This window comes from Centruroides vittatus, unplaced genomic scaffold, assembly GCF_030686945.1.
Source record: "Centruroides vittatus isolate TY-2023 unplaced genomic scaffold, ASM3068694v2 contig_1159, whole genome shotgun sequence".
NCBI classification, from domain to species: Eukaryota; Metazoa; Arthropoda; class Arachnida; order Scorpiones; family Buthidae; genus Centruroides; species Centruroides vittatus.
Genome location: NW_027120745.1, coordinates 934,128 through 947,942, shown reverse-complemented (window position 1 = coordinate 947,942; position 13,815 = coordinate 934,128). Strand labels below are relative to the sequence as shown.

At 24.2% G+C, this 13,815-nt stretch overlaps 1 protein-coding gene across 1 annotated transcript in view; it reads left to right on the top strand.

Moving 5' to 3' along the window:
- LOC136980364 (sodium-driven chloride bicarbonate exchanger-like) overlaps positions 1-13,815 on the top strand; it is an 81,658-nt gene that overhangs the window by 48,411 nt on the left and 19,432 nt on the right. The window contains 9 exon segments of the mRNA XM_067276463.1: positions 1,166-1,468; positions 1,544-1,657; positions 2,906-3,067; positions 3,153-3,331; positions 3,416-3,488; positions 4,033-4,083; positions 4,085-4,102; positions 4,360-4,536; positions 8,767-8,907. Coding sequence (XP_067132564.1) covers positions 1,166-1,468; positions 1,544-1,657; positions 2,906-3,067; positions 3,153-3,331; positions 3,416-3,488; positions 4,033-4,083; positions 4,085-4,102; positions 4,360-4,536; positions 8,767-8,907 — 1,218 coding nt within the window.

Genomic DNA, 13,815 nt, shown 5'->3' with positions numbered 1-13,815 from the left:
TCCCTTTGTTCTTTCCGGCCATTTATAACCCCAACGCCAGGTGGGACTAATTATCTCGGTTGCGTGGCTTTTCGACCTACGATGCTAAAAGCGGACCTTTACATATTATATAACTAATATAATTATCTGATATAATTAAACCTGCTTATAAATAAAATTCATTTGAATTGAAATTGATTTTGATATTTTAATTCTTCAAAATTAAATATACAAGCAGTCTTTGACTTTTAGATATAATGACACTTAAAATTGTGTTTGAAAGTCAAACATTTCAAAGTAAAGGAGCAGTTGCATGTTATAAAGACATCTGTTGTAGAGAGACAAAAGAAAGCTTATAAAATCTCTCTTCTTAATAAATGCTTTACTTTTTTACTGTGAATATGTAACAATACATAAAACATCATTAAACCACAGATCAAAAAGACAATAAAAATTTTAGGAATGATTTTGATGCTATTGAAACTAAAATTGGAAGATAGTGCCATCATACAACAGTTTGAAATTGTTTATTAGCCGAAAATGTACAATAATAGAATTTGGTATAAGAAAAGCAATTTAGGAATATCAAAATGTTTAAAAGTGTGAATTGCCAAAGGTGAAATGTCTGAAATTTCTTAGCCAAATTTTAATTTTAAAATTTAATAAAAATATTTATTGAAAATTGAATAAATATAATATTAATTTTTATGTGTTTAATGTATTTATATTATCGTATTTTAAACTTGATTAATTTTAAAATAATTATTAAATTTCTGTATAAATTTAAAAATACTAAATTTACATAATTTATAATGTAAATTTATTAAAATACACTCGTTGACCAAAAAAAAAATGTTACACATCAAAATATAATTGGCTGACTACTGCAAAACTCAGCATATAGCTATACCTTAGATAGGTATGTAAATGATTACAGTTGGGAAGGTGTATAATTAGTGATCCAAGACATACTGTTATGAGTTATTGATCTTGGTTACTGTGGAAAACTTGTTAATTTGGCAACACTTTGGAACCAAGTGTGTTGGAAAATCTGTGGTCAGCTGCATTATAAAAGCATTATAAATAATTTTTATTTTGTTTATATTTAGATTCATTTTATGTTGTTAATGTTTATAATTAATTTTCAAAATTAAAATTATATAATAACAATAATTTTATCTTTCAGGTACTTCATATAGGTGATAAATATCCTATGGAGAGCTCACTTCCTGTAATACTAAATAATAATACTAACTGTTTTTGTGAATTGTCAAATAATACAACAACATTATCAATTGGAAATTATAATCTGGTTTCTGCATTCAAAAAAGAATGTATTAATTTAAATGGGACATTAGTGGGTGATGCATGTAAAGCACCTGAATCAGTTCCTAATGTCTTCCTTTTCTCAGTTATTTTATTTGCTTCCACATTTGCAGTTTCTATATGTTTGAAAGATTTCAGGTTTACTCCCTTTTTTCCAACTAAGGTAAATTTATATGTTTTATATTTACCACGATAGAAGAATTTTTATCATCGTAAATTATTAAATTTTTTTCTTAAGATTCGTCTTGTCATCAGTGACTTTTCGGTAGTGATAGCAATTTTAATGATGACGGTAATAGATTTGTGTGTTGGACTCAATACACCAAAATTAGAAGTTCCACAAGAGTTTAAGGTAAAAAGTGATATATAAATATATAATAATAATATATATTTTTAATTTGTACATTTAAAATTTTTATAAAATAACAAATTCACTATATTAAAAAAATATACCTGAAATATTCTAAAAATATAATTTTAAAAATATTCAGATCTGAATAAAAACAAATGTCAAAATATCAAATACAGTACTATAAACATCACAAAACCTGATGATATTAATCAAAGCCAAATGATTACCATAATGTATCTGGCTATTTCTTGCTACAATCAATAATTATATTTTAAATAATTTGGAGTAGACCATCTTATTGAAATTAATAATAATAATAATTTAATAACAAAGTAAATGCCATTCCTGAGCACTGTTAACTGGAAATTAATAGGATTGGCAGTGTTTGATGAAAAATCTGTAGTTTCACATAATAGTTTTTATTTTTAATTGCTTTAATAATGGAAATAACAAAACAACTGAACTAGAATGTTAAGTACTGTAATTAGTTCTTAATTTAAAAAATTAAAAACAAATTTTTTCCATTGAAATTTAACTAAATAAGTTATTTTTAAAGTTAAGATTTCTTATTTGCTTCTTTTATTATGCTGAGAAGTTTAGTACAGTACTGTACTGTACTGTAATTAAACAATAATGAAGATCGGTCGTTAACAAGAGGAAACAGTTAGTCTATAAATGAAGTAAAATGTACCAGAAATTGAAATCTAAACTGTTTTACTGTATACAGTGTCAAGTGCAAGATTGAAGTGAATGTTTAACATATTAAGAGTAAACATCTTATATGATTGGATGATTACGACCATTTTTCTGATGTTTTTATTGGCATGACTTATGACTGTTACTGTCTGTTTTATCAGTTGGTGTTCTGAACTGTTTAAGTAAATTCAAACTTATCATTTCTAATGATGATGATTACAAGTAAATTTCTGATTAAATAACATTACAAAACTTTTGTATACTGTAATTTATATGTTTTGGACATATTGGTTCTGATGATAATAGATGACCTTGTAACAACATCCACGATTACAATATTACCTAGTGTATTTTGTGTTGAAATATATATATATATCTTTAAATATTTCTAAATATCCATTAAAACATTCAATGAGAAATAATTTGCTTGAGGATTTAAATATTTATCTTTCTTTCCAACATAATATTTTGTAGAAAGTAAATTATATTGTTCTTTATTACTTTTTTCAAAATAATCTTGAATACTTAATTTTTTATTATCTTCTTAAATAGCCAACATGGCCAAAAAGAGATTGGTTAATACCGTGGTTTGGAACAAATCCCTGGTGGACATCATTAGTTGCAATATTACCTGCTCTACTATGTACAATTTTAATATTTATGGATCAGCAAATAACTGCTGTAATAATAAATCGAAAAGAAAACAAATTAAAGGTAAACATTTGAGGTGTATCTTTTAAAAGGAACATTTAATTTAAAACTACATATTTAACTTCAAAATTTTAAAAATCTTTTCTAGAAAGGCTGTGGATATCACCTTGATCTGTTTGTTTTAGCTGTATTAATTGCAATCTGTTCTATTTTGGGTCTGCCATGGTTTGTTGCTGCAACTGTCTTAGCTATGACACATGTGAATTCATTAAGAATGGAATCTGAATGTTCTGCACCTGGTGAAAAACCACAATTTTTGGGAGTTAGGTTAGTTAATCTATTATATATAATTAAGAGCTTTTTACATTCTAATGTATATTAAAATTTTACAATGTATGTATTGCATTTCAGAGAACAGCGTGTTACTCAACTATGCATATTTACTCTTGTAGGTTTATCAGTATTTTTTACACCTGTTTTAAAGGTAAAGTTTTAATTGTAATAATTATGAAGATTAAATAAATTCTTATATTTTGATATATAAATATTTTAATCATTTTTATTTTAAAAATTAGTCATTTTAATATAATTTGTAAAAATGAATCTTAAAGAATAGCATAGTCATCACTAATTAAGAGGTGGACTACCATATTTTTCTGAATGAAAGCATACTCTTCTTGAAAATATTTGAAAATTAAATGCTTATTTTCTATAATACTTTTATAATTTTTACTTAAAATGAGTCTGAATTTGTATTATCTATTTGTAATGTATTATGTTATATAATATTTAATTAAAATTTTAAGTTTAATAAATAAATAAATAATTTTTTAAAGTTAAGTATGAAAGGTTTGCTTGTTTTTTACTCAGGAAAAAATATTCTGGGAAAATGTAATGAATAGTCTCTTAAATTTTAGAAATTGTTATCAATTTCTAATTGATTCTATATTATTTTAAATATATTTTTAATCTTTAAAAATAAAAATTTAGAAAAATTGTGCTAAATATATTTTATATTTATTGACCAGTTAATACCAATGCCAGTTTTATTTGGTGTATTTCTTTATATGGGCTTTTCATTCACTTAAAGGATCTCAGGTATATATTTACAATGAATATGTATATATTTTAGGATTTCGCTAATGATTTACTTTAATAAATCTAAAATAGAAAGTTAATTTAGGTTAAATTCGTAATAAATTAGTCATTCTCTAATTTAAGTCAAGTAGAAAATAATGATTGATACTACTAGGAAATAAATATTGATTTTTGTTTTTGTTAGAATTATTATAAAATATTAATTCTGTCTGTAATATTATTTTGAAAATTGAAAGAATGCATTTCTTTATTTACAGTTATACGATCGTATATTAATTTTATTTATGCCACAAAAATACCAACCGGATCTTACATTTTTGCGACACGTACCTACTACTCGAGTTCATCTGTTCACTTTAGTACAACTGGTTTGTCTTATTTTACTATGGGTTATTAAATCCTATAAGCCAACTTCAATTGCCTTTCCACTGATGGTAAATATATAATATCTTAAATTGGAGGTTTAAACAAATAATAATTTTAATTTTAATAATACAATAATAATAATAATAATAATAATAATATTTTAATTACTTTATTCTGTGTATTAAAGTGTAAATTTATTTTCAATAAATCAATTTTGGCTCTATTATTAGTTTTCTGTAATATTAACTTTACCAACACTTCATCAGGATACACCTCACTGGAGAAACTGGGATGTATCAAGGAATTTTGCAATAGTCATTCTTATGTTTGGTGTAAAGTCAGGGAATTCATCCATTTTTCTGAAAATTTACAAATACTAGATTTGTAATTTGAAAGAAAAGAATTTTTAAAGCTTAAAAGTGTTTTAAATCATAATGTGTTTTTCAATGTTATGTGCATGTACAGTACACCCAATATAGTGTCTAACTAATGATATTGTTTTATGTAAGTATGGAATGTGAAAATAAAATTTAATTGATTTAATTTAATGGATATATACAGTTTTTGTTAGAATATTATTTTATAGTTTTTCTAAAAAATTTTAACTCAAAGCATATTAAAATAAGTAGATTATTCAGTTTAGAATATTACATGATGACATGTATATTGATAATTCCTGAATAATAATTTGTTTCTCTTGCTAACTCTACTTACCTTAACATTTCAAATGTATATTAAAATTATATACAGAACTTAAATATCTAAAATGTGGTAAGTTACTTTTTATAACATAATGTTTTGATTAATCTTAATATAAAAGAAACATTTAAAAAAAAAACCTTTGCCATTTCATATTAAATGCTAATTTGTGTATTTGGTCAGGCTCATATTGGAGTGGCCAGATAGTGAGACAGAGCCTAACATATTGGGACAGACTGCCTATAAGAAATTTCTGGGTCTTTGGGTAAACGACAACTTGGTGACCATCTGGGTGACAGAAACTTAAAAATTTTTGCATGTGTTGCAAGCATATGATTTCACAAATATTATTTATTTATTTATTTATTTATTTTAAATATTGGTAAAATGTAAGTTATATAAATATAAATATGGCTAAGACTTACAAGGTACAAGTTATAAATTATGAACTATGAATTAAGAGTTATTTCCAACTTGGGAAAAGGAAATATTTTCACATAATGTACTGTAGCCTTGTTAATTGTTTTATGTCCGAATGGTCAACAAAGCACATTAAAAAAAAAAAAAAACAATTCTTTGGAAACATTCTTTTGAAGAACTTTTATACTTTTTTCTTTTAATTTACATTGTATTTAATGTATAATGTAATGATTTTTAATTGTATGTAATTGTCTTTATTTTTACATTTATTTGTTAATTTTGTGGGTAGATATCAACTATCCTTTTCTATTTACTTGTAAAAATAAATAAATAAATAAATAAATAAATAAATAAGGTATGTAATATGTATAAATATGTTTGTTAGTTACAAAGTCATTCTTTTAACTCATTCAACTCGTCTCTTAAAAAATATTATTTAAAATTTACCAAATAATAGATCAATAGAAAAGAATGGTGATTTTTATAAAGAAAACCAAAAAAATATTTGTATTTGTCTATTGTTCGTCTCTTATTTTGTTGCCCGGATTTCCGTTATCCAGTTAACGGCAGCCCAGTTGTCCATCACCAAGTTGACAGTGTTTCCCGGGTCTTTCCACTTGGATTTGATTTAGGGTTTTTCAGAGTGGTAGGCTGCCATCTTGGCCATCCAGTCATCTATTTCATCTATTCACAAGGATCAAAAATTAATACAAAATTAAATAAATTTGGAATAACAGAAGTAAATATTATAAGTTGATCATTTCAAATTATAATGTTTTTTCCAGAAATGAATAAAATTTATAAATAAACTACATTTATTTTATAGATAAACAATGACTATAAAAATTTTCCTAATAAAAACACTAACAGTTTCAGGTCATTATTAAAAATGTCCATATAGATTGGTAAAAGTAATCAGATAATATACTTTATTATTCATTGATTGGGAAAAAGGAAATCTAAATTAATAGAAACAGCAAATAAAAACCAAAAACATTGATAGATATATTAAGAAAGTATAATTAATTTTCATTAAAATGTACTTTTTTTAAGAAGATATGTTTGATAATTATAAAATTATTTCTCAGAATCTTCAATATATATAAATTTAGAAAATAAAGATCTGCCTGTATTCATTTACTTGAAAATCTTATAATAAATTTAATTAAAATAGAAATGAAACCATCCATTTTATATGCATGTAAGTAATTAATGTAAAATAATAATACGTGTTCCGGTTTTCTGTAAAAATTTACTATTTGATCTAAAAGCCAAGAATAAGAGAATTTTGTTGTAATTTAAAATAGCAATTCAAATATCAGATATCTTTTTAAGAGTTAAATTTTATGTAAGATAATTTGTTTTCCACTTAATATAAGACACTGTTGGTTTATAAAAACTAAAATAGTAAAAGTTTACTTGAAAATATATTGGGAAAGTCAGAAAACCTGGAAAAATCAGAGAATTTAAGAGTTGAGTAAAAAGGAGAACCCAATATTAATCACAGCAGTATTATGTCAATTCTTTGACTAAACAAATTCAATTTTGTAAATTTCAAATTGAATTTGTTTAAGCAAGGAATTGATATAATATTGCTGGGTTTGTAAATTTTTTATTTTATCCCAAAAAATTATTTTGAGTCAAAATTCACTTTATTTCTATTTTACATAACTTATATGTACATAAATAAGTTACATTAGTATGCAAAAGTGTTTTATGTTTATGTTGTCAGGGAATGAAATTTTTGAAAAGCAAACAATTCTGAGTTATTTAGCCATTAAACTTTTAATTGATGATTTTATATCATAATTTTTGAATAGAAAGAGTAATTTATTTATCTATACTTAATTGCAATTCTACAGAATAGTTAAAATTAAAAAGATTAGACTTGAAATAGTAATTATTTTTTAAAGAGATTCATAAAAAATTATGTAAGATATCAGTTAAATATTAATTATATATATAATTAATTAAGATACTATTTATTATATTTATTAACTTGGTACCAAGTTAATATTTAGAGCAGTTGCAAAAATAACAACTCAGATTTGTAGATGATATCTTGCCAAATTATTCAAAGAAATGATAAAATAAATTAATGAATACTTTCTTTTTTATTAATTAAAACATCTTATGACCCAAGTTTGAAAATATAATCAAATGCATTTAAAATTAAAGTATAAAATTACATGGGGGAAAAGAATTGAAACTTTAAAATTTCACCTTAAAAACAATAGATTAATATATGTAAAAAAATTTCAAGTTTCTGATGGGTTTTACGTTCGTACGGTACGTGATTTTCTTAATTTAATTAAAATAGTTTTGCCAAGAATAGGATTTTATTGTCTTGCGGTAAAAATATAATGTTAAAAATAAAGTTTTGGCCAGATTGGAGGAGAGTCAAGTTTATGTTTTTATCGGGTGACAATAAAATGCAATTCTTAGTGTAAATTATGTGATCTACAGAAAAATCACATATTGCTTATTTTTCTCAGTAGCACGGAGAAAGCATTACAAATATTTTCTTTTGCTCCTTTGATAAATCTTCTTTAGGTTGTTTTTTAGATTGAATTTTGTTGAAGCTTTTGAATTTTTATAAAATTTCAAAGGCAATTCTATTTTAGAATGCTTTGAAAATTCTTCTGGAGAATCTTTATTGGAGAAAATAACCATGTTAGTTATCTTAAAACTACCACTATTATTTTCTCCAATAAAGTTTTTAGATAGTCCGAGCACGTGCTATATTCTCCGGTATAAGAAAACGTCGGGGCATAGAAAAATTTCGAAGCATCCCAAGATAGAATTGCCTTTGAAATTTTATAAAACTTTGAAGACTTCAACAAAATTTGATCTAAAGAACAACCGAAGAAGGCTTATTAAAGAGCTTTTATAATTGTTTTTTAACATGTCAATCTGTTGTTTTAAAAGATGATTTAAAACATTGTAATTCTTTACCCTCATGTATCTTTTTAATTTGAATTTTAAATATATTTAATTTGTTTTATTTTTATACAATAGTTTTTATTTCAAAGAATAAATTTAAATAATTTTAACTTGTAATAATAATAAAAGAACATCTTTTATAAATTTTTATGTATTAAAACTAATATATTAACAAATATGAATATATAATAAACTTGACATTTAAATAAATTTTTAAAATATTATTTTTTTCAAAGCTGGTAGTAATGATTGGAGTTCGAAAATTACTCGACTTTGTATTTACGCAAAGAGAACTAAAAATTCTAGACGACGTTATTCCCGAACACACAAAAAAAAAGAGAGAAGAAGATGTGCGTAAACAACAAGAAGAGAAAAAGGTAATATAAATCCGCTATACGATATTTCATCTCGTTTTATATTTTTTTTAAATTCATCAATTTGACAATAGAGATAGAGACATTAAACTGGTTAATTTTATGATTTATTTCATTATGTTATAATTATCAATTCAGTTATTGTTAAAATCACAGTAAAATCATTTTAATTTATATTTAATAAAGCTGTTTTTTATTGGAAGGTAAATTTCAATACATTTAAGATATATTATTTAGTTATGTTTTTTTTTTAATTTAAAAAATATTTATTTTTGAGATAAAACAGTTTAAATTTTAAAAAGAAAACACTGTTTAATTAGTAAGATAACTGTCGATTAATTCGTGCTTATTTATTACACTATTTTGTAATTCTTCGATTACATAATGAAGTAAATTGTAAAACTTTTAATTTAGAATATTTAAGAAAGTAAGTAATACAATGAGGACTTAGATAATTTATAAAATAATCAATAATAATAATAATAATAAAATTCAACTTTTTTCAAAATTATTTTTATCACTTGTTTTTTTCTGTTTTTAAAAATTTCAATTTTTTAATTGGTTTTAATGTTTTAAATATTAAATAGTCCTAATTAAAACTTCTTTATGAAATAAGCTAAAAAGAAAAAAAGTAATTTATGTAAGGAACTCGAAAACTATATTGAAATTGTTTTAATTATGCAAAAAAGAAAGATTATTATAATTTGGTATGTGTTATAGAATTAAATTTATAACTCAAACCTGTTTATAAATAAAACTGCCTTTTTATTTTTTTTAAATAATAATAATAATTGATTCTTCCGTCATTCTTAATTTTAAATCCGTCGAAGATAATGCTTTAATCACATTTTGTTATTTTTAAATGCAGTTTATAGAATATATGATATTTTTATATAAAATTTTTCAAGTTTTTCTTTCTCGACATTTTCCGTGATTTTATAATTGAAGAAAGAATTGTAAAGCTTTTTATAAAAATCCAGCAATGAGTTGCATAACTTTCCTGGCTGTCATGAGATTTTATTTAGAAAATAAATTTTATATTATTAAACCTAATAAATAAAATTGTATGTGGTACCATCTGTTATCAGATTTTATTATACAAAATGACAAAGCTTAATTTTGAAGACAGTTTTAATGAGTTTTATAAAAAAAAAAAATTACTGCAAGTGCTAAAAGCAAGTAAAATCTTTAAGTTTAACCCCTCTTGAGATACGACACAAGATATTCCTCTCTCCCTCCATTCCCTTGACTTTTAACCACCAAAATTTAATAGCGTCAATGCCTCTTATACACAGGCCACCATGCCAAGTTTCTTAATCTTTACATTTACACTTATGCAGATTAAAAATAATTAAAATAAATATATTTTATTTAAAAAATATACAGAAAAAGAATATTAAAATTCTAATATGAATAATATATTAAAATGTCATGGAATAAACTTATAAGGTCATCTGTTATAAGCTTGTTCAGATATATAGGACCCCCATTTTTCCTTATATTTGTCTGATCATCTATTATACTGTATTTGGTGTGAATGTATGAAATATAACAAACAGGCCTAAATTTTTACACATATTTATTTTAAACAGGTTTGATTTATATTAAAAATTTTTTCGTAATTAATATATTGAAAATTTATTATAATGGACCTTATTCTTTTTTTTTTTTTTAAATTTTTGCTCCAAAAATTTTATTGAGAGTTGCACTGCTAAATATTTTATTTATTATTATTAGTTGCAACTTGTAGAATATAGAAATTATTTTAAAATGATTGTTTTTAACGAATATTAATGAAATTGTAAAAATATTAATTTTGAAATTGTACTTTGTGAATTTTCTATTTTTTAGTTTGCAAGTTTACTATTTATTTATTTTTTTTTAATTAAGACATTTTCATTGTGCCACAAGCATATGTGACTTTTAGCCAGCAGAATTATGCAGAAATCTACCCTTTTTTTAATTTAACTTTGATTTTTTTTCATATTACTTTCTTATATATTTAGAAATAGTTAATCAGCTTAATATTGCATTTGCTAGAATTTTCACATTTCAATTTTTGTTTTTCATTGCAAATGTTTTAGGTATGCAAAAATTATGTTTATTAAATTTGAATAAAAACATAACAGATTTTTTTCTTTGTATATATTATTTAAGTCAATTTAATAGTGCTTTTTAGATTAGTTTATTTTGATTTTTGCATTTATTTCTTCAAATATAGCTTATAAAATCATGAAAAATACTAAAGAAATGAAATTTAAAAAATATTTTTTAATATAATTTATTTTATGATAACATTATTTAATATATAGTTATTTGTAATAACATTTCCTTCTTAATAAAAATTTATTTTTTTATTGCATCGACACGATGGTATTTGAAATATTTATTATTATAAAATTATTGTTAACATTTAAGAAGAATAACACTTACAGTTTGTTTTATTTTAGTATCTTCTAAATTAAAAATTAATATTATAATTTTACTTAATATATTAAATTGATGTTAATCGTATAATTTAACTGATAAATGAAAAAAGAACTGGTGAAAAAATTTGAAAATGGAAAGGATGTAAGTGCTATTCTTTCTGTATAAAATGGAATATAACTTTATAGATAAGTTGACTAAGTTAGAAAATCTCATTAATTTGATCATTTCAGAATTAACTAAGATAGTGTTTTTCAAAAGAGTTTAAATAAAAGAATAATCAACTTATTAAAATTACAGAAAAAAAGAATATGGTACCAAAAAGTAACTATTTTTCAATTTAATCATAACCTTTTATGTATTAAAATGTCACTTTTGACAAGATTACAGAATGCAAATTCTTTATCTCGTAAGACTTAAAACCTATAAACATTAAAACAACAATAAAAATGAAATTTAGACATTATTGCTAAATTAAGATTGCCTTTTTCAATTATTAACATTTAAAATTCCTGTGTTTGCCAGATTAGTTTACCAAATTACCAAAGGTGGTGTTGAATTTAGTGCATGTTTACTTGAATTGCCTCCACTACAGTTGATGATTCATCTATTTTGTGCAGTTTTTGGCTCATTGAGAAACTATAGCTAAGATTAAATGGAACAAAGATTTAAGTGTTAGTGTATCAAGTATGACCAATTCATATTTAATATAGGCCTAATTCAAGTTTCTAGCAGTCCATAATTCTTTATAAATGTGCAGGCTGATTGAGAGCTTGTATGGAGTTTAGGGTAGAGTGGTCCCTATTCTTAGGCTCCCATGAGCATTGTTTTTTAAAACAAATGAAATATATAGAGTGTTTCTTTAATAAAAAGTAGTCTTAAAGATTTTATTTTTGTTAGAAAAATAACATTAATATTTTTAGAAGTAGGAACCACTAAGGGCACTTAAGTTTTCTCCAAGCCTGGAGAAAAATCTCTGATTCCTCTGTCTTAATGGTCTGGAAACATTGAAGGCAGGCTATACTGATTTCAATTCATGTAACCTTAGTTAGTCTGGCAAAATTGTTGGTCTAGCAAGGCTTTGGAACTGACTGTGCTGAAAATTCATAGTAAAACTGTATATATAGATGATGATTTAAAAAAGCATTTGATATTTATGTGGTGAATAGTATGTGTCATACTGAGTATAAAAATCTTAATAAACATAGGTCGAAAACTCAATTGTTTTTGAGATGCTTTTTAATAATTTTCTATATTAGTATTATGACTGACTTATTGACTTCTGTGTGTCACATGCAACATGAAAAGAGAATAATCTTTCCAAATCTTTACCTCAGTATTTCAATATCTGGTGTACAGAAGTGTTTGACATGTCGTACTTCTATTTTCATGTACACTAGGCATTATTGTCATAGTTGCAAACTCTCTCAAAACTTCAATATTTTTGTTAGATTATTTATTTCAGTAATGGCTGAGTTTTTGACCTATGTTTACTAAGGTTTTTGTACTCAGTATGATGTGTAATTATCTATCACATAAATTCTGAATTCTTTATTTTAACATTCTGCATAATTTATTTTGTTGCATAATATCAGGAAAAGGTAGATAATGTAATGAAATTTGTTACAAATTTTGAATATTTTGCTAACAAAAAGCTTAGATAATTCAAAATATTAGGGCGAAATATAGGGCAACAATATGGCATTATTGTTTAGACCAGCAGTTTCTAAAGTGTGCACCGAAACATCAATTTGCAGCTTTCTCACAGGGGAGCCACAAAATGTTATAAAATTTTTATAATGTTAGAATTTAATGTACTTGTTAGAGTTTGACACGGGCACCTTGGGAAAATCTGCATTTAGCAAGGGCACCTAGTATCAAAAAAGTTTGGGAACCACTTGTTTAGACCATTTAACATCTAAGATGGAAAAAACAATAACCGATGGCAAAGCTTTTCAGCCTGGTCAAATCAGATTGTCAATTTGACAGTCTGATTCAACCAGGTTCAGATAGAGGAAAGTTAGCAGGATCATTTGGTCTTGGTCTTGGGCACAAAGGGGCATTCAAAATTTAATTTTTTATATAAAAAGTGAGGAAAATGATGAAAAAGTTTTTGTGACCTTCCCAGGCTTAATATTCCATCTCTCGGGTTCGACGGTTACCGACGAGTTTGGAATATTTAATTAATGACAACATTGGAACTGTGTATATTCATATATTGATGAATATATACAATATTAGTCAGGTTGACTTAGCTGTCAGAATATTAAATATTTTTAAAGACAGTTTGAATTTATGTTTTGACAGTTGCCATTTTTATTGTCTTAGATAGATTGGCATTATTATATAGATTTGTTAAAATAATTAAGCATCATGTATTTTATAATCATAGCCAATAATGACTAACCCAATGGAAAATTTCTGTTGAAAACAAACAATTATAGATAATAATATCGTCATATCTTAATGTTATTTAATGAAAGC